Genomic DNA, 18676 nt, shown 5'->3' on the forward strand with positions numbered 1-18676 from the left:
ACCTGAATATGTGTTAAAAGAAAATGCTGGGCTGACTTTAAATTTCCTGTGTTTTACATTTTTAATTGAGTGAAAATCAGGATTCAATCAGGATCAAAAAGGATTCATACTTCCTTTTTAGCTTTTTGGCCTGATGCAAAAAAAAAGAGAGAAAATCTGTCGTCGAAACATGTTTTACAGAGGCCCTGAAGAGACATGGAGACAAAAGAAAAAAAGTTCATCCTGAGAGACTTTTGTGAGAGCTCGCTGAAGTCTCTTGTGATTACAGTTTTTCTCAGGCGCTTTGGTACATTTCTCAAATCATCCTCAACATTTACAAAACAGTAAGTGCATTTCTCAAAACAATTCGTACAAATAGCAAAACACCATGGATTACCTGCAAAAGCCAGTATCTTGCTCATAATCCTTAGTTCATCTCTCAAAAGTAAATATCTGTGTCAATGAACATGTCAGTGCCATCAGTGACAAGTCCTTGTGTCATTGTGTACGGATAAGACAGTCAAACTGCTTAGTCATGTTGTCAATATAACAGTGTACTCTGGAGGGACGTTCTGATGTAAACTATGGCTAAAGTTTTGATGACAGTTATTGTAAATTGTAAGTAACACCTTAGTGTATGGGGGAGATTAATTTCAAGAGACTGGACAAGATTCACATTTACGCTTTTACTGTTTATACTTTAATTTGTTGACAGACTGTCATAGTCATTGCAATACAGAAAGAAAAAGACAGCACCCAGTCTGAAAGAGGGAGGACACAGTTGTTCTCCCAACATTTGGCTGCACTCTTCGACCAGCCTCGGCTATTGTAAGCCCATGATTGAGAACGTGGTCTACAAGTGTGGCTCTTATCTCATCAGGAATGCGCATATGTCCTCTGCCTTTTCCTCTGTTTTGCCTCCCAACTCCTCCTCCACCACGCAGCCTCACTCCTCTTCCTCTTCTTCTTCTCTCTGGCTGTTGACCCAATCCAATTCCTTGTGCTTCCATTGTCAGACATTGTAACATTTTGTTGTGCTCCAGCTATATATATATATACTTGCCAGTTGGTGGTTCATGAGATGCACCTTTGAGCTATTTCAGAAAACTGGTTGATCATTGGTTGATCTAATGCTTCACAGATTTCCCTTCGTTAGAGAAAGTCAAGATTCACCTGGGAGCAATTTACCAATTCAGCACAGATTTAGAAAAAAAAATGTCTGATGGAAATGTACAGAAATATGACTGACATATTCTGACAACATGTTCAACCATTTCGCATGTGAAGACTTACGGGATGAACTAATGCCTAAATGTTGTGGAGCGTGAGACTATTCAACAGAGACCCATTATAATACATTTTGATCAACATGACATAAGCACTTGATAATGTAGGAAACAGCAGAGAATTGTACATAATCATTTGCATGAATGTACCAAAGCAGCAACTTGTTCAAATAAAGGAGAAACTGCTTTTTTGATGTGCACAAGTGATGCAATGATGTGAAGATTGAACAAGTAGTTTTGTGAATTTCAATTCTGATCTGAGAAATGTATCAAGGCGACTGAGAAAAACTGTAAAGCTGTTCTGAGGAACATCATGTTTCTATATATTTTAACCCCCCCTTGTGGACAAAGATGTATGCACACCGTATAGCTTTGCTGATCTTGTTCTGTACATGGTAACGTCACAGCACACTGTCTCTGTATTGGCTGACCTCTAAGGCTGTCAGACTTTGGGGAGGGCTTACCTCATCAACACTGGTGTAAATTGGGAGGTGTGGTGAAGTTGATGAGAGAGGCAAAACAGGTGTGAGATGCCAAGAGAGGAGAAGCTGTTTTGAGGGTTGCTGGAGAGGAGAAGATTCTCATTTTGGCTGTATTTTTATCTGCATCTATGTATAAACGAACTGAAGTTTGAGTCAAGGAGGGATGCTGACGGATCCCAGACAGGGCTGTGAGGAGAGTCACCACGGGGTAAGCCCATGCTTTACCACTTCCCTGTAGCCGACAGCCAGACATACGCACGGGCATCCAAGCCTCAGAAGCCCTAGACATGAACTAAATCCCTGGGGTTGTGTTGCTGTGACAGTAAAGTAGTTTGTTCTGACATAAATCTCATCATCATTGTGAATATTTGTAGTTGAAAATGTAAAAACTGGCTGTTTCTTTAGCCTGCTGTCAATCAACCAGTCTGACACCTCCCCCCTCCAATGACTCCAGGTCAAAAAAATGACAATACAGAAATGATCAATTATGTTGCTGATGGTCGTTTGCTTTAATTGGTCATGAAAAAGCATTAAAATGTCAAACCAGCTCCTTAACAATACACTATTTCAACCCCCATTCATATGCACAACAAACCCTTATTTCCTCATATCCTAATAAGAATAACAAACACAATACAACAGTCTGTGTTCATAGCATCAACATGTTTTAATGTAAAAAGGCAAGTTTCTCTCTAAGCATGTGTACAATGTTGCCTGTTGGTTGGAGGTCTGGGTATAATGGTCATGCTTTCACAGTATTTGATGCAGCCAGATGAAGCTCAAACTAGCATCAGCTACTTTCAGGTTAATCTGTGCCAATAAAGTGATTAAAAAAAACTGCTTTTCAGGTTAATTTAGGATCCAGGAGGGACATGCTGCAAACACAGAACCATAAAACAGCAGACAGACATGCACTGTGAGGTAGACCTAATGTGCACGCTCTAACAACTGTTCATTTGATGCTTTGCGTACCATTAGTGGAAAGCCTAAATTGTACAGGCTGAGTACAAACAAATTTCTGTAATGAATAACTCCATGCAGCATTCCCTTCTTAAATCTGTGTTTCTTAATTGCTGTATTTTATAACAACCTGCTTGAATTGGGGGGACCCAGATTTATATATTTTGCGCGCGTCATAACACCGATTATCTCTCAGTGAGGCTTCAAGTTTTGTTAAGTCTGCGTACCAAAATAAAGCCTGGTTTAATCAGACTTGCTTTGTAGTGCACCCCACTGGACTCAGGCACTTATACGTTTTTCTATAAAAAATATTCTGCATGGATTTGTGAATCACAGAGTGGTAAATGTCTCTACTTTCATTCAGTCTGTAAATCAGGCTCAACAACTTAACAAGAGTTCTCTAAATAATCAAGACAGACTCAATCTACTATCAGCTCCTCTCTTGCAGATAATGCCCCTAAGAGCTACAATCCTACAGTGCACACCTCTCATATGAAACAACACTGATACATTCTCTCCTCTGCATGTGTAGAAGTCCTACATGTCTACAGTGACAGAGTGTTTTTCGGAGGGTCTGCAGCAGCTCAGCGTGTGTGAAATGACCAGAGGTATTCCTGATCCTGGTTGAGTTTACATGCGGTGGATCTTGTTGTGATCTATGAACTGCTTCAGGTCTTGCAGGTTGTCCCACCAGGTGAAGAGGAAGGTCTCTGCGATGAGGCTGAACCACGGAGTGATCAGCAGCTCACCGCTCTTGGCCTTCTTCAGCATCTCCTTCAGCTCCTCTTTACTCACATAGCAGTGGCTTTTGATCTCGTTAGGGTCGGGATTCAATTCCACTTCCTGCAGAGAGGAAGAGACGATTGTACTGTACATGATTCAAAGCTGATAGATACACAGTGGATCGACTGAGGTGGACGACATAAATCCTGATATGCTATCAGACATGACAGCACTACCTTCTGCATCAAGAGGATGTAATCAATCTCATGTTCCCCCCAGACGCCGTCTGACTGAGCCTTGTAGTGAATCCTCGTCAGGTACGTCATCTCATCTGGTGTCACCTGAGGAGTAACAGGAAGGCAAAGGACATGTTCACAATCCTCAATAATCCTCTTCAATTACATGCAGCAGCCAGGACGTCATTACACACACACTCACACTCACTCAGTTTACCTGTGCCATGGGGATCCCCAGTTCAGCCTCCAGTCTCCTCTGAGCAGCTCTCCTCACTCCGATCGCCGCCGCCTCCTCCAGCTCGCTGTCCATGTGTAACGGGTGACTGCAGCACGTGTTGGTGTAACAACCTGAACGTTAGAGACATAAAGAGGGGTTGTTACATGTGACACAATGAGGACAGGGGATCATAAGGAGAGTGAGTTTATAGGAAGGTTAGAGCGAGTTCCAGTTTTATGATGACTGGGCCGATGAGCACAAAGGTTTTGGAATTGTGTCAGGGGATCTCTTCAGCCAGCAGCTGGAAAAGTGCTGGAAAAGAAGCAACTACAACAGGTCTGTCTTGGACAAAAAGGTCTACCTCTGCAAGGATCCTTTCTGTAATGTTGTCAGACACTTTGAATAACAATCTGAGTCTGTCAGCAACAAAAACAAGAGCCTTTGTAGCATTTGCTCTCAAAGGATTACGTTGGAGCTTTTACAGCCTGTTTGATGCCTTCTGAAGCAATCTAGAGGAGCAATACCTAAAATTCTTAGAATTATTATTTATTTCTAAGGCCCATATATACAGTATCTCACAAAAGTGAGTAAACCCCTCGCATTTCTGCACATATTTAATTATATCTTTTCATGGGACAACACTGAAGAAATGACACTTTAATATAATGTAAAGTCGTCAGTGTACAGCTTGTATAACAGTTTAAATATACTGTCCCCTCAAAATAACTTAACACACAGTCATTAATGTTTAAACCACCGGCAACAAAAGTGAGTACACCCCGAAGTGAAAATGTCAAAATTGGGCCCAAAGTGTCAATGTTTTGTGTGGCCACCATTATTTTCTAGCACTGCCTTAATCCTCTTGGGCATGGAGTTCACCAGAGCTTCACAGGTTGCCACTGGAACATCACGGAGCTGGTGGATGTTAGAGACCTTGCGCTCCTCCACCTTCCGTTTGAGGATGCCAAACAGATGCTAATAGGGTTTAGGTCTGGAGACATGCTTGACCACTCCATCACCTTTACCCTCAGCTTCTTTAGCAAGGCAGGGGCCGTCTTGGAGGTGTGTTTGGGGTCGTTATCATGTTGGAGTACTGCCCTGCGGACCAGTTTCTGAAGGGAGGGGATCATGCCCTGTTTCAGTATGTCACAGTACATGTTGGCATTCATGGTTCCCTCAATGAACTGTAGCTCCCCAGTGCCGGCAGGACCCATGCAGCCCCAGACCATAACACTCCCACCACCATGCTTGACTGTAGGCAACACACACTTATCTTTGTACTCCTCACCTGGGCGCCACCACCCACACTTGACACCATCTGAACCAAATAAGTTTATCTTGGTCTCATCAGACCACAAGACATGGTTCCAGTAATCCATGTCCTTAGTCTGCTGTCTTTAGCAAACTGTTTGCGGACTTTCTTGTGCATCAGCTTTAGAAGAAATGTGAGGGGTGTACTCACTTATGTGAGATACTGTATATCTTAAAATAGGACCCAGGTTTGAACATGTTAGAATTAGTCTCCAAGGATTCCTCACTGACCTGGGAAAGTGATCTTGGCGTCAGACCTCTGCTGTAGGAGCAGCTTCTCCTCACTGTTGAAAATGAAGACGCTGAAAGCTCTGTGTAATAAACCTGAGGGAACATCGAGACAATTAATATTTAAAAACTCTGAAGTACAAGTTAGACAGGTGTGTGTGAAGTGTAACATGTCAGACAGGTACCTTTGTCGATGTTGGAGTTGAGGTGGCAGTTCTTCTTGGTGTCCGCTCCAATCTTTTTGTCGTTCTCGTCGATGAGGATGCACATCTCGGACAGCAGCTGCACCTGCTTCTCATCGAGGTGGTCTGTGGTGATCTCAGGCATCCTGAAGGTAGTGTGAAGGTGCCTCACCTCACTGCAGAGCACAGCAGGAGACACAGGGAGGAGACAGTTTAGTGTTTACTCACATGAACGGAACACTTTGACAAGAAGACGCTGCTGCTTTCCCTTGATTATTTTATGAGATTCAATTGGTTTCAAGCTTCTTAAAAATGGGGATTTGATGCTCATGAAAAGTTCTGAGATTTGTGAACCAGTTGGCACTACAGCTACAACAAGCCACTCTGAGCAGTGACATATTTTTTTTTTTTTAAACATTTTATGGCATTTTGATAAACACATATGGAACTGTCAAACATCAGAGCAACATTTACACCTCAGCAACTTTTTCCAGGGACAAGGAACCTTTGGAGGATCTCGATACGTTTCCACAAGCAAGTTCAGGGGCTTAAATTAAGTTCCAGGAACTTTGGGAATTTGGTTTGCATTATATTCAGGGCTGTCATCATCTAGCTGTTGTGTTTCCATGTAAAAGCAGATAAGTTTTCACTGATAAGCAGACTATATTGCCAAATCACCTTGGATCTTAAAACCTTTTAGTTCCTTTAGAAGTAGTTCTTGGTACTAAAAGACTCCTGTCTAAGTCAATCACCTATGCTGGGAAGGCAGTTTAACTAACTATCAAAATTGTTGATGGATTACTATTTAAGATAATTGCCACAATAACCAATAATGAATATAATTCATTCCTCATCTGACCACAACTCCACTGTCCATTCTTTTAAAACTTTTTAAATTGTATTTTATTTACTGTTTGTTATTGAAACTCTGTTTGTTTTAATGATGTAAGGTGACCTTGAAGGTCAAGAAAGGCGCCTATATAATAAAATGCATTTTTACTATTATTAGAATTGCTGGTTGTAGTTGTGTTTTAAATTGTGTTAAAAATCCACAATTTCAATCTGGTACTTTAATGAAGGATAATAACTTTAAAATAACTATTCAGAGAACTTCATTCTTATATTTGACCAAAAGATTCATGGCTTGTTTAGTATAAGTGAGAGCACATATATAAATAGAGATATAAGTATTCCTGCTTTGACACAATGTTTACAAATATGTGAAACAATAAAACATCTTAATTTGCAGCTAGCTTTAGGTTTTGTGCGCCGAACTGAAGATGACATATTCAGTTAGAAGTTAGAGTAATGAAAATTTGAAAAGTATTCAGAGAGACATCAAATATAAGACTTTTTTAAATCCAATTTGGTCTGGCTTTTACCTTACGAGAGAGCCGCGTTTATTCGGACACCAGAGACGCTTCAGTACAGCTGAACTATTCTGAGCACAACAGAGACATGACTCGGTTTACAGTCAGCAGGATTAACCCGGGCTAATCTCACACTCCACAAAGGTCTGTTTTACCTGTGTGTAGCTCTGCAGTACGCGCTGAAAGGTGTTTGTACAGGTCTGGATCTCTGTGCAGCTCTAATGGAACCAGGTACTTCCAGCGCAGCCGTTCTCTGACAGGACACCATCCGAAGCACCGCCCACGCGGCCCGCACCATCGCCTGACAGAAACACAACAACCAATCACGAGACTGGAGATGAAGGTGGACGGAAAACCTGGAGGACGTTCAGCCAATCTGGATCGGGAGATACGCTGCTGATGTTATGGGCTGAAGGGGAACAGGATGAACTTTAACACAATGATTGCCAATAAAATCTGAGATTTGAAAGTCTTTTACACAGTTAAGTGACCAATGACACCCTCACATGTACACTGCAGTGTTCAGGAGAGTAACTAAAGCCTGGTTCAAATATAGACAATATTTATTAAAATGAATTATCAATCAATCAATCAATCTTTATTTGTATAGCGCCAAATCACAACAAACGTTATCTCAAGATGCTTTTACAAACATAGGAGGTCTTTAACGCTGTTTCCATGATCCTGCTATGTTGGTAAAGGGTCCTTTACTAGTTAAGGGTAAGAGGGTACTCATTTGATCTCTAATCTTTAAGATTTTATCATTAAAGCAGCTCATAAAGTCATCGCTGCTGAGGGTTAAAGGAATACACGGCTCAGTGGAGCTATGACTGTCAGCCTGAAGAGGAACCTAGGGTTGTTTTTATTCTCTTCTATTAGAGAGGAGTAATAGGCGGTTCGAGCATGCTGCAGGGCCTTCCTATATTTATTAAGACTATCTTTCCAAATTGAGCAGGTTTCAGTTGTTTTGTTGGAGCGCCATAATCTTTCTAGTTTTCAAGAAGTTTGTTTCAATTCACGGGTTTGAGCCTTATCATAAGGCTCAAACCCATAATTTATGCCACAGAGCTAGCCTCTGTCGTCTAATAGTCTTCTGTTTAAGGGGAGCGATCAGGTCCAGGGTAACCTGCAGAGAACCTGTAGTATCATCTACAAACTGATCGAGCTGAGAGGGACTGGAGCTAGCATACAAGCTTTGAGCTAAGGCTGGACAAAATACTGAATTATTCTATTCTTTTTTATATTCAATGTTAAATGCTGCTGTACATACTAAAAAATGTTTTATATTCAATTAAAAAAGGAGAAGTAAAGAATATTGAATGTTCACATAGAGTTTCTGTAGTACTGATGGCTGCCCTATGTTATTGTGCTGTATGCTGATTAGATCGTATCATGTTACTCCTTTGCATACAGTAGATTACACTTGCAGACTTTGTTTCTTCTCACACATTGATCTTAAGGTAGCGTGATGTATTGGTCTAACAGTAGACTTGATTTACTTTTTTATTGCATTATTTAAATGTATAAACCAATTTCTATCTCTATTTATGAATTAACTTTTTTATCAGATTTATTTATTCTATAATCAATCATCAATCAGACTTTATTTATAAAGCGCTTTTTATACAATGACATTGTAACACAATGTGCTGTACATAAAAACAACATAAAAAAGAAAAAAATCTGAAAAAGATCCCAAACCCACCCTGCAATCCTAAAGTTAAGAACACAATATATGCAACAATAGTAATAAAAACAACAAAAAGAAAAAGCAGTTGCTAAGCTCAATGTATTCGTACTAACCAATACATTTGTGCGTGTTCCTACAACAACTAAATGTCCTCAATTGGCATCATTCAGGCTTTCTTGTCTCATCTTTTCAGCATTTCTAAGTTAGTTTCAAGTTTAACTACATTCACTAATCAAACAGGAAACATCAGCAGCTCAAATCTACAGGTTTAAGTGTTCCTTAAAATAATTTGTTCAACAACATCAGCACTCAAAACTCAAAGGTATTTTGTCTATTAATTGTAGGAAAAGAAAAAATAAGTTTGTAGGTTTCAAAAAGTGTATGCTGTTCTATTTTTGAATTAATGATAAATTATTAATATTTGAATAAGTTGTAGAAGAGTTGTTAAATATTTGGATGGTTGACTTCAAAATGAATGGACTAAACTCGCCTCCTTTGGAATTCCTAAACGCACCTCATTGCTTTAATTGTAGCCTTTAATCATAGTGGTATCTAACAGTCCCGTTCCGGTGTAATCCATCTCGTGTTTTCCTCTAAACTCGGATTGTCAACACGCCATCAGACCACAGCACAGCCCGCACCAACCAGGCCTCTGACAACTGGACATAAGTATGCATTGTCTATTACATATACACAACCAAGGGAGAATCCTGTGAAACGTACTCTTACTTACTTAGATAATTTTCTGGTTCCTGCTGATAAACGAAGTCTTAAAACGTATTTACGTGTCTTTACGACGATATTTCGGAGCTGTTTGACGTGTGGGTCGGACAACCTAGCCTTCACTTCCTCCTTTTGAGATCGCGGGTTGTGATTGGCTAGCTTTACTTCAGCGTCACAGCCCATTGGTCCCTTCACCTAAGCGTCACAGCCCATTGGTCTACAAATGCAAACACAAGTCACGTGACGTTGTGTCCAAAATTGGCTTCAAATTGTGATACCTGTCAAACTGTAATATTTTAATAACAGCTCCCTGTTGAAATCGACATCATGTCGAAATTAAAAGGTTAACATAATTTAATATCGATTAAGGAAAATGACCGTCCGTCATAAGCGCTAGGAGCCGCTGTGAAGGTGATACATGTTGGTTAGCATAGCTTGTTTTTCAGTTTCAAACCTTCAAGGTCTGACTACACTGAGCCAGTGACAGCGGTGAGTTCCTCTTCTCGTATCCCAAATTTAACCGAGAACGGGTCACGAAGCATTACAGATTTGTCGTTTATTTGTACGGAAAGCGTTATGTACTGTTTCAGTTTCTTTAGGGTAGTGAAAGGGGTTAACGTGGCATACATTCAGCAGGCTTCTGGCACTTGTCATATTTCAGTTTTTATTCTTCAGCTCATGAATGCACCCTTATTTGTCATGCATTGCCCTGTTGAGTGCACCATAATATATAGCCGTATGCTTTCATAACGAGAGCACGAATAAGCAAAACCCCATGTCGTCCTCTTTTTGAGACCTTTGACGGCGAACTTAATTTAACACTCTGCATTTCACACCGTATATTTATACCTTCATCTGTTGTGTGCACAGCTGCGATGTTGTGTCTTTCCTCTAGCGTTGGAAACAGGTCGTTTCCACTCAAAACCTAAGCATGAACAGTATAGGAAGATGGGCAGCACAACCACATCTCAAAGGTGAAGCTAAAATATTTGGAGCTCCTTCTGCTGATTGGATGCAGTTTAAAGCTGGGGTTGGTAGTCAGATTTAGATACACTTTTTGTCATACTGATTAAAATTATCTTTTTGTCCCGATGGCATTCAATACATAATGTGTTCCTAAAAAAGAGTGAAAAAAAGCTGCTATCTACAGCCGGAGTAAACCTGGGAAAACACCAACCAATCCCTGCCATCAGGAGCCAAATTATGAAACCAATCAAATCCCGTCCTGCCGTTGTGCCCGCCTCCTGCGCGTACATTTCATGTTTGTTTGTGTTTTTAACTTTCACTATGATAATGTTTTGGTGTTTTCTTACCGCTGAGTGAGACATGAGTTGACGTAATGAAAAACCCAAACTATGTGCTGAGGACCGGTTTTGAATCAGTCACCATCATATGGTTGCGAATCAGCGGCGCTCGTGCATGTGAGCGGGGGCGCCGTTTTGGAGGCACTCCGAGGTAAGGGGGGAGGGGTTAGACGGAGCCCTGAGGAAATGCTACATTCAAATTCATGCTAGTTTTCCGTGACAACCAACCCTATAGCTTTAAGTCTTAAAGCCTGCCTCCTCCATGTAAACAGATGGGACATGGGTCAAGCTTTAACAGATAATTACAGGTCAAATACATTTATCTCAAACATGGTCTCTGTCATTATAGTTAGTTCTTATCATGCTGATTATATTAGTCTTTGTTTTTATGAGGAGTTTAGCTTTAATAAATAGTTTGATGCTACATGACAGTCGTTTTAATGTAGTGAGATACCTCGTCGTCTTCCCAGTCAGCTCGCTGTACATTTTCCCACTCTTCAAAATGCGCTCTTTTTGCCGGAGGATGAGCGTGCTCGTCTCTGGAGAGCTCTGGGTCTCAAGTCTCCAAATCTCGTCGTGCGCCTGCAGCACCGTGCACAGCTTGCAGAAGAGTGTGAGCATGAGCATGTACGGCCTCCCTGTCTGAGTGTGACAACATTCTCAGCTGGTTAAATTTTGGCCAGAGGAATGATGCAATCTTATAGAGGTCCTGTATTATCACTTTACGCGCAAGCCAGTGCTCATGCCATTGACGCACGACTGCTTGCTGAGGGGAGTCCAGATTCACCTGACCGCTCATTTACAGCGCAAGCCCGAGCCCGTGTAAAATGATAGAAATTATGACCAAACCCGATCCGACTGTCGGGTTGGATTGGGTCGAGTTCGGGGCTGGACAAATATCTTCAGCTCCGCACTGTAGCTGTTGGCTAGAAGGCTCAAAGCCCGCCTCTTTACCTCGCATTAGCTCAACAGCAGTTAGGTTGAGTTCAGCTTTTCCTGCCACCAATATGGCTGCCACTGAAGATTGGCCTCAAAACAGCGCTTCAGGAACAGACGGCTGACGTCACGGATACTACGTCCATTGTTTATACAGTCTGACACTGCAAACTGAAACTGTTCCAAACGACTGGTGAGATTGTGGCACTCTTTTGAGAACAAACTCTTCATGAACGCTGGAAGTCATGTTGTTGTCGTGGGTGTCTCTGTAGGAAGTAAACAAGGTGGAAGGGTGTCAGCTACAAGAGCCTAAGAATAGTGGCGGAGGAAGTGCAAGAGTAAATCTATAGTTCCATTTTCAGAAATTGGCCTAAATCCCTGTAATGTACTGTATTTATTGCCCTGTTTTGGCTTCAAAATGCATCATCAACAAAATCAGTCAGGGGTACGTAAGCTTCACTTTATCTTACAGTGGGAGGAGGTGGGGGCAGGTTGTTCAGATTTACATACAGTCCTAAAGGAGGACTTGTGATGTGTATGCACATACTTCATACTCCTCCTGCATAAGTGAGTGCCTCTGTTGGGACACCCAGTCAAAAAGTCTGGACACACCCCTGCAAACAAGCACTATTAAAGCTTCATATGTATTTTTAATTGGTCAGGATCTCTGCAGGGAAAATCTACACTTCACCTTGAATTATTCCTGCAGCTCACTGTGAACCTGAACTCCTCCTTTTTTTTTTTAACTGCAGGCAGTTTGGTGATAACCCAATCCAACCAGCGAGCCTGGCGATTGTTTACCTGAGTCTCTCAGGTAAGAGGGTGAACAGGGGGCAGGGCCACCTGACAGGTAGGCGGGATGCCTGTGGAGGGAGGAAGCAGCAGCGGCTCTGCCTCTGCCGTCCGTCATCCGAAGCAGAAGCGTAAGGCTCACAGTTTGTCTATCCGGCGCACAAACAGCACGGAGGAGAGGACACCAGGCATCACAAAAGGAGACATGCTGGAGGGACAGGTGAGGGAGACACACACACATACTTTCACTCCCCTTCACACACAAATTCACTCATGCAGCTGCAGACAAGACTTTAAGTAGACATGCAGCTTAGAATGCAGCACATCTTGTCGAAACCATCCCCTCAAAAACACATAAAGTTATGTTGTTGTCATGCTGTCGTGTTGTGGAGCCTTTGTTTGTAGTTTTTTTCAGTGACAGTAACGGAGTACAGTACCAGCCGGTTTGGCAGCATTGCCTGCTTTTATTCCTGGTGTTGCAACATCCACAGCTCCATGCTACCTTATGTTTATGTGATGTGTTCTCCTCTTGAGGAAATGTTGTTGTTATTTTAGTCCGTCTGCAGGACAGTACTTTGGAGTGCACTTACCTTAATCTGCTAATGGAATCCATATTCTTCATACTCCAAATAGAGCCTGATTGATACAGGATAGGATTTAAGGGATTAACACTTAGTCTAGAGAAGAAAACCTCATAACGCACTTTATTCTTTGGCTTCGGCTCGGAATGAGAGATTGGTTTTATCTTTCCTTACCTTTTTGTCGTAACGCTTTTTACAATTTTATTTTCCCTTTTGGTGTCATGTCGGTTTTGTTGTTTTTATGTTTTTTACACTAGATTTTTCTGCCCTCTGGTCAACTTTTGGGGGTTATTAAATGTGCTTTATAAATGTATTTGGATTGGAATAGAAAAAAAGTGAACAATGTGATTTTTTTTATTTTTTACATTGTTAATCAATTCTGCTCAGCCTTAATAAGATAAGATAAGATAAACTTTATTGTCCCCCGGGGGGGGGGGGGGATTTGTCGTGGACATAGGTGCAGTGCTGCTCACAATCAATACATTCATTCAACATACCAACATACAATAACATGCCCACTGTGAAGATAAGAAGCCATGCCACTGAGGCATACCAATGTCACAGCAATACAATGATACAATAAATAACAATAAGATACCAATGTGGCAGTAAAAAAGTAACATCATATGAACATTAGTGCAGAGTAAGTCAACCCTCATACTAGAGCATTACGTTGGTGCAGATTGTTTGTTGAGTAGAGAGATGGAAGTAGGGAGGGAGGAGAGCTTGAAGCAATTACTTTTATATCTGCTCGCTCTGAACCGTCAATGTTCTTCTTCACATGTGCAAACAGCAATCAATTTGGAACAAGCTCTATGGCACAACCTACCTGACCAAAACATTGTTTTATGAATTATTTGTTCTGTCATTGAAGTTTTCTCTACTGGGGCATGTCTAAAACCGTATAGCAGAAGCATAAACATAGCTATAAATGAGTGACAGGCCCGTATTTGCAGATAACATTAGTCAACATGTCTGTCAGTGGGACTCCTAACCCAGCATGGATGTGCATGTTAGTTACTCATTTCTTTTAGTCAAAACAAAGGAATCCACTGTACCTTACGTTACAAGCCTACTGGAGCCATGAAGTTAGATATTAACTTACCAGTTCTATCAAAAAGGAGCTTCAATTGATTTTTTCTTCTAAAAACAGAGACAGTAAGCATTTATAGGAGCGGCCGTTTCCTGATGCAGACCAGTTATAGTAATCTGTCTCCAGTGCTCGGATGGTAAAAGCTGTTTATATTTGATCAAGAACATCCTGGTTGTTAACTTGTTTAGTGGGAGTTGGCTGCAGAGGGATATTTATTAGAGTGAGCTTTTAAATGAGGTGAACAAAGTGTTTGTCAGCACCTGAATTACTAGTCTGTTAAATTAGTTATTCATATTTTTTATTATTGTAGGCTTGAAATAGAGGTTACATGTTGTGTCGAAGCTGTAGCGCAGCCCCCTGCCACAAGCCGGGGCTGTAGCTCTGGTTAATGTCTGCTGCCATTTTGCTGTACTGCTCTGCTACCCCGCTGTGAAGAAGCACAGATGGCATGTCATAGCGTGGCATGGTTTGTCAGTATTGTGATCTAGAAAGTGGAGATAAAGTTGTATGTAGGCTAGGGGTGTAAATTTTAAGTATTTTCTGTGATCAATTTTTGGAAATGTTAACAATCAATTATCGATTAATCAATAAAAAAACATTGAGTTTTCTTATGTGAAAAACAATGCCAAATACGTTGTTTTTCCCCTAAATTATATTTTCCACAGCAATAAAATGCATATAAATGATGGAATCAAATACGGGTACATGTTTAACACTGATTATCAACGATCAGGCTCATGAAAATATTATCTGCGGACATAGTCTTATAAAGTGAAGGTTCATAATACTAACAGAAAAGTACTTCAGGCTCACAGTGTTTTCTTATTGAGAAAAATGAGTGTGTGTATTTTGTCAGGTGTCAGCCGGAAGTGCAATAATCAGTCCAGTGGCAGAAAACACGCTCAGATGGCTCTGATGTTGCTGCTTTGCAAACATAGCGTACGAGCAATTCTAACCAGTCTGTTGGCTTTGTATCCAAAGGTGGGGAAATGTCCTGTTTAAAGTTGTCAACCTTCATATCCATGTCGTTGTTGGCAGCAGTTGCACATTGGTCCTTTTTAAAAAGCACACATGGAGACCTGACGACAGCTGAGCGTCTCCACTGTGCGCAACACCTTTAATCAGCTGATTCACATCAAAACATGCTTCAAACTTAAAACACCTCCCTGATTGCTGAATGTAATATGAGACCACATGTCGACTCAGCAGGGTCAGACTTACGACTCTGCTTTGAGCTGCAAGGTTTTAAGTTTTCTTCAGTGTTGCTGTCGCTTGTTTCAGCTGTTTACATTCCGCTCCAAACGTCTTTAAGCCCTGCCTTCTCCTTCTCCTTCTCCTTCTCCTTCTCCTTCTTCTTCTTCTTCCTAATGTAGGATGGCAACTAGCGTTAAGGACACATTGGCGTTGGGGGGTGTGATTACAGATTTAGATATATCACATTTTTATCAAACATTTGTTATATTTATATTGAGACAAATTATATCACAATAATTATCATTATCGAATTTTCGCCCATCCCTACATGTACCTGTAGATTCTGTCATCTGGTGTTAAGCCATGCTACACAAGTTGTGTTCAATTATTTTTCTGTTTTCAGAGTGTTTTTATCACCTTAATGTTTCTATTTAAATGACTAGGAAATCAGCAACTTCAGAACATCTCCATCTGAGAGTGACTTCTTTCTTATATTAGCCAGTATCATCATGTATTCGTGCTATTTTGGATCAAATGATGTAGTCCAAAATACAGTAATGCTTGAATTTGTCGTCATTTCCCAGCTGTAGTTTCCACCATGGCCGCTCTTTAGCCTTTACTTTCCCTGCTGTTGAATTATCAGTCTCTAAATCCAGAGCTCAGCTTGCAGCGGCTGCTTGTCTCATCAAGTTTTAATATGCGCTGCTTGTCCAGGTCTGATGAGTCTTTTCACCAGGCCTTTTTGTCTTTTGCCAAAACATGCTCGCTCTGTTTATGCACCCCATCGACCCCCTGCTGCACAGGTCCCACACACACACACACTCACACACACAGAGCTTTATAAACCCACACATACAACACACAGACTGCTTTTTCCTCTGCTGCTGAATGCTGTCATTATTAGCCGTAGTACGCAGCAGGTTTTAGTGCCACATCTAAGCAGCTTTGAATTCATAAGGGCCGCCTGTTGTGTGCTCATTTAGAAAGTGTGTTGACAGAATGGTCAGGCGGTCGACGTCACTGTGACAAACTGTTGGTTTTGAGTGCGTGCCAGGAGGAAGAGTGACAGTTGAGTGTTTGGTTTCCTCGTGTTTCAGGTGGCTCGAGACGGTAGCAGTCGCTCTCTAGAGGAGAGCTGTCAAACGCAGCCTGTTGAGTCCTTTGGTTTTTAGAGCAGCTCTTTACCTCTCTCTGCATGAAAGTCGGGTGTAGACTGGTGGTTAGGTTTTTACTGGGTGTATCTGGGAGTTTGCCATGGAGGTAAGTCAGAGGTGATGAGTTTGTCGTTGGTATACTTTTTGCATAATTTAGTTTTGGTTCTAAGTTTTTACAAACTTGTCTAATAAAAGCAGGTCAAATGAAAACAAGAAAAACTACTGCTTTCCACAACTTAAACTGTTCCTTTTTTAAACATGTCTGCAAAACCTCTCTGTTAATGATGATAATAAAAGAGATTTCTTCTTATAAAACTGTATAACTGTGTCAGAATTCTTGCAGATCCCAATAAGTTCCTAAATTACATTTTTTTTACATTTAAGGTCATAAAATATCTTAAAAACTAATTTTTCCTTGTGTTAGGCACTAAATTGTGTGTGTACTCTTCTGCCCTATCCATTCAATGTTATGATTTTAAAAAAAATCCTATTTTGGATTTAAAAAAATGTGAAAGGAACAGAACACTGATTGATTAGTAATGCCTGCACACATAGCTCTTGAGTGACATCATCACTTTGCCTCTTAGCGGGCTTTACTAATCAACTTCATGATACTTTATAGAAAAAATTGCACTTGCACAAATGCTCACAAATATATTTTCAGGTTGCACAGATTAAAGTTTGGGAGTATTGTGACCAAAATAGTTGGGATATGTAGTTTAATATCTCACACCTGTGTTAGTATACTGTGTGTGTGTGTTCAGCAAACCTTTGTGTCATTCAGCAAGATTTTTTTCGTTAATTCTCAAATATTTTCAAATCTGGAAACACTTTTTTTAAAAGGTCATTTGGATCAGATTTTTAAGCCCAACAATGAAGCTGCGCAAAGTTAAAGCTCCTGTGACGACCTCTCTGTTTGTGCAGATTTGGCACCCCTTGTTGATAAAGTGTTACCTCTTTCCTCCTTGCTGATTTTGTCCTGTAGATGCACAAGTACTGTTTCCTGTAGAAAAAAATCTCATCCTGCTTCTTTAACCGTCAAACCTCACACTCGATGTGAAGCTTTGCTGTGGAAAATGTGAACAGATTCTGTTTCTGCAGCGTGCTCAGTCTCCTCATCTGACACTGAACAGATGGCAGCTATAACAGGCATTAAACATAACTATATATAATTAATCAGTCCTATTGTTGATGGTCTGGTTTGCTTTCCTAGCTCATAAAAAGGCAGCAGTAATTATTTATTTCCGTTTTATAACCGGCTAAAATCTCATTACAGGAGCTTTGAATTAATTAAATATTAACAAAGGGATTATGAGGACAGATACAGTGTCATAAGACCTGATAAAGAAATTTAAATGTGTCAATGTTTCCTGAAAAAGTTGCAATATTGTTGACCTGTATGACATTATTATTGCCTTATTACTTTCTTTCTGTCTGTCCAGGACTCCAAGCTGCCCCTCGCCATACGCAGTAACCTCCTGGACCTTTTCGGACAAATAGAGCGCGAGTTTGAGAATCTGTACATCGAAAATATTGAATGTGAGTGAGTGAATGATAGAGAAAGCATGTACCCTTCTGTATTGATCTTCAGGTGCTGGTTGACTACCGTTGTTTGCTAACTGTCACTTTTCTAACACAGTACGCCGGGAAATCGACTCTTTGAACGAGCGTCTGACCGGAGATGGGCAGACGATCGAGGGAGGAGACCCGACCAAGGGAGCGCTGAAGACAAAAGGTACACTGTTTCCTACAAAGGCCAAAGTAAATAAAAAAGTTCTTACAGTGGCTGCTGATGTTCACTGTGTCTGATAAACTCAGTCCTCATAGACCTCTACAAATCCCAGCTCCTTTTTACAACCTCTAACATTATGATACAGCAGGTTGCTTCATTTAAGCTGTACTAGATTTAAAATAGTGTAACCTTAAGACAGCTGTGCAGAAAAAAAAAGTGACCTAACCATCGTCCATTACTCCTGAAATTGAGTCAACAAGTTGATAACAGACTGTGTGAAAGATGGACAACACTACAGCTACCCCAAAGTGGAGTCAAAACATTAAGAACTCCCACTACTGACTGGCTGCAGTGTAGGTTCTAAAGCCCTCCTTCTCCATGTTATCAGATGGTCATAACACAGGTCATATACATGTTTCTCAAAGATGGTTTCTGTCATTATAGTGATTTATTATCATATTGTTTTATGTTCAAGTGTTTTTTTTTACAGAAAGGCTTGGTTA

At 40.8% G+C, this 18676-nt stretch overlaps 2 protein-coding genes across 7 annotated transcripts in view; one reads left to right on the top strand and one right to left on the bottom strand.

Moving 5' to 3' along the window:
* The first annotated feature begins 1786 nt into the window (after window positions 1–1786).
* Window positions 1787–18676, top strand: part of LOC117828678 (WD repeat-containing protein 37-like) — a 38948-nt gene continuing 22058 nt past the window's right edge. Inside the window, exons 1-4 of one of the 3 annotated variants that reach the window (XM_034705883.1) lie at window positions 1787–1955; window positions 12380–12639; window positions 17884–17980; window positions 18081–18176. In XM_034705883.1, coding sequence (XP_034561774.1) covers window positions 12487–12639; window positions 17884–17980; window positions 18081–18176 — 346 coding nt within the window. In that variant the 5' untranslated portion in view covers window positions 1787–1955; window positions 12380–12486. Of the gene's footprint in view, window positions 1956–9220; window positions 9334–9613; window positions 9877–12379; window positions 12640–17883; window positions 17981–18080; window positions 18177–18676 lie in introns of those variants that run through there. The other 2 variants (XM_034705881.1, XM_034705882.1) reach the window with 2 other exon arrangements.
* On the bottom strand, window positions 2233–9538 carry idi1 (isopentenyl-diphosphate delta isomerase 1). Of its 4 annotated transcripts, none has more exons than XM_034705884.1 (7): window positions 9398–9538; window positions 7130–7275; window positions 5608–5780; window positions 5426–5518; window positions 3884–4014; window positions 3667–3771; window positions 2233–3550 (listed from the first exon to the last, which is right to left on the bottom strand). In XM_034705884.1, exons 2-7 carry the CDS (start codon window positions 7270–7272, stop codon window positions 3338–3340), a joined length of 858 nt encoding a protein of 285 aa, XP_034561775.1. In that variant the 5' UTR covers window positions 7273–7275; window positions 9398–9538; the 3' UTR covers window positions 2233–3337. The 4 variants fall into 4 exon arrangements, with proteins under 4 accessions (XP_034561775.1, XP_034561777.1, XP_034561776.1 ...); XM_034705886.1 differs by having other exon boundaries at window positions 7130–7350; XM_034705885.1 differs by having other exon boundaries at window positions 7130–7383.

This window comes from Notolabrus celidotus, chromosome 17, assembly GCF_009762535.1.
Source record: "Notolabrus celidotus isolate fNotCel1 chromosome 17, fNotCel1.pri, whole genome shotgun sequence".
NCBI classification, from domain to species: Eukaryota; Metazoa; Chordata; class Actinopteri; order Labriformes; family Labridae; genus Notolabrus; species Notolabrus celidotus.

Bases quoted from the DNA above. Each gene is read 5' to 3' on its own strand.
- idi1 (XM_034705884.1), bottom strand. From the start codon at position 7,272: ATGGTGCGGGCCGCGTGGGCGGTGCTTCGGATGGTGTCCTGTCAGAGA. The intron at 5,781-7,129 runs GTAAAACAGACC...TGTGCTCTGCAG, and splicing joins TACTGCAGAGCTACACACAG to TGAGGTGAGGCACCTTCACA. The intron at 3,772-3,883 runs GTAAACTGAGTG...GTTACTCCTCAG, and splicing joins TGGGGATCCCCATGGCACAG to GTGACACCAGATGAGATGAC.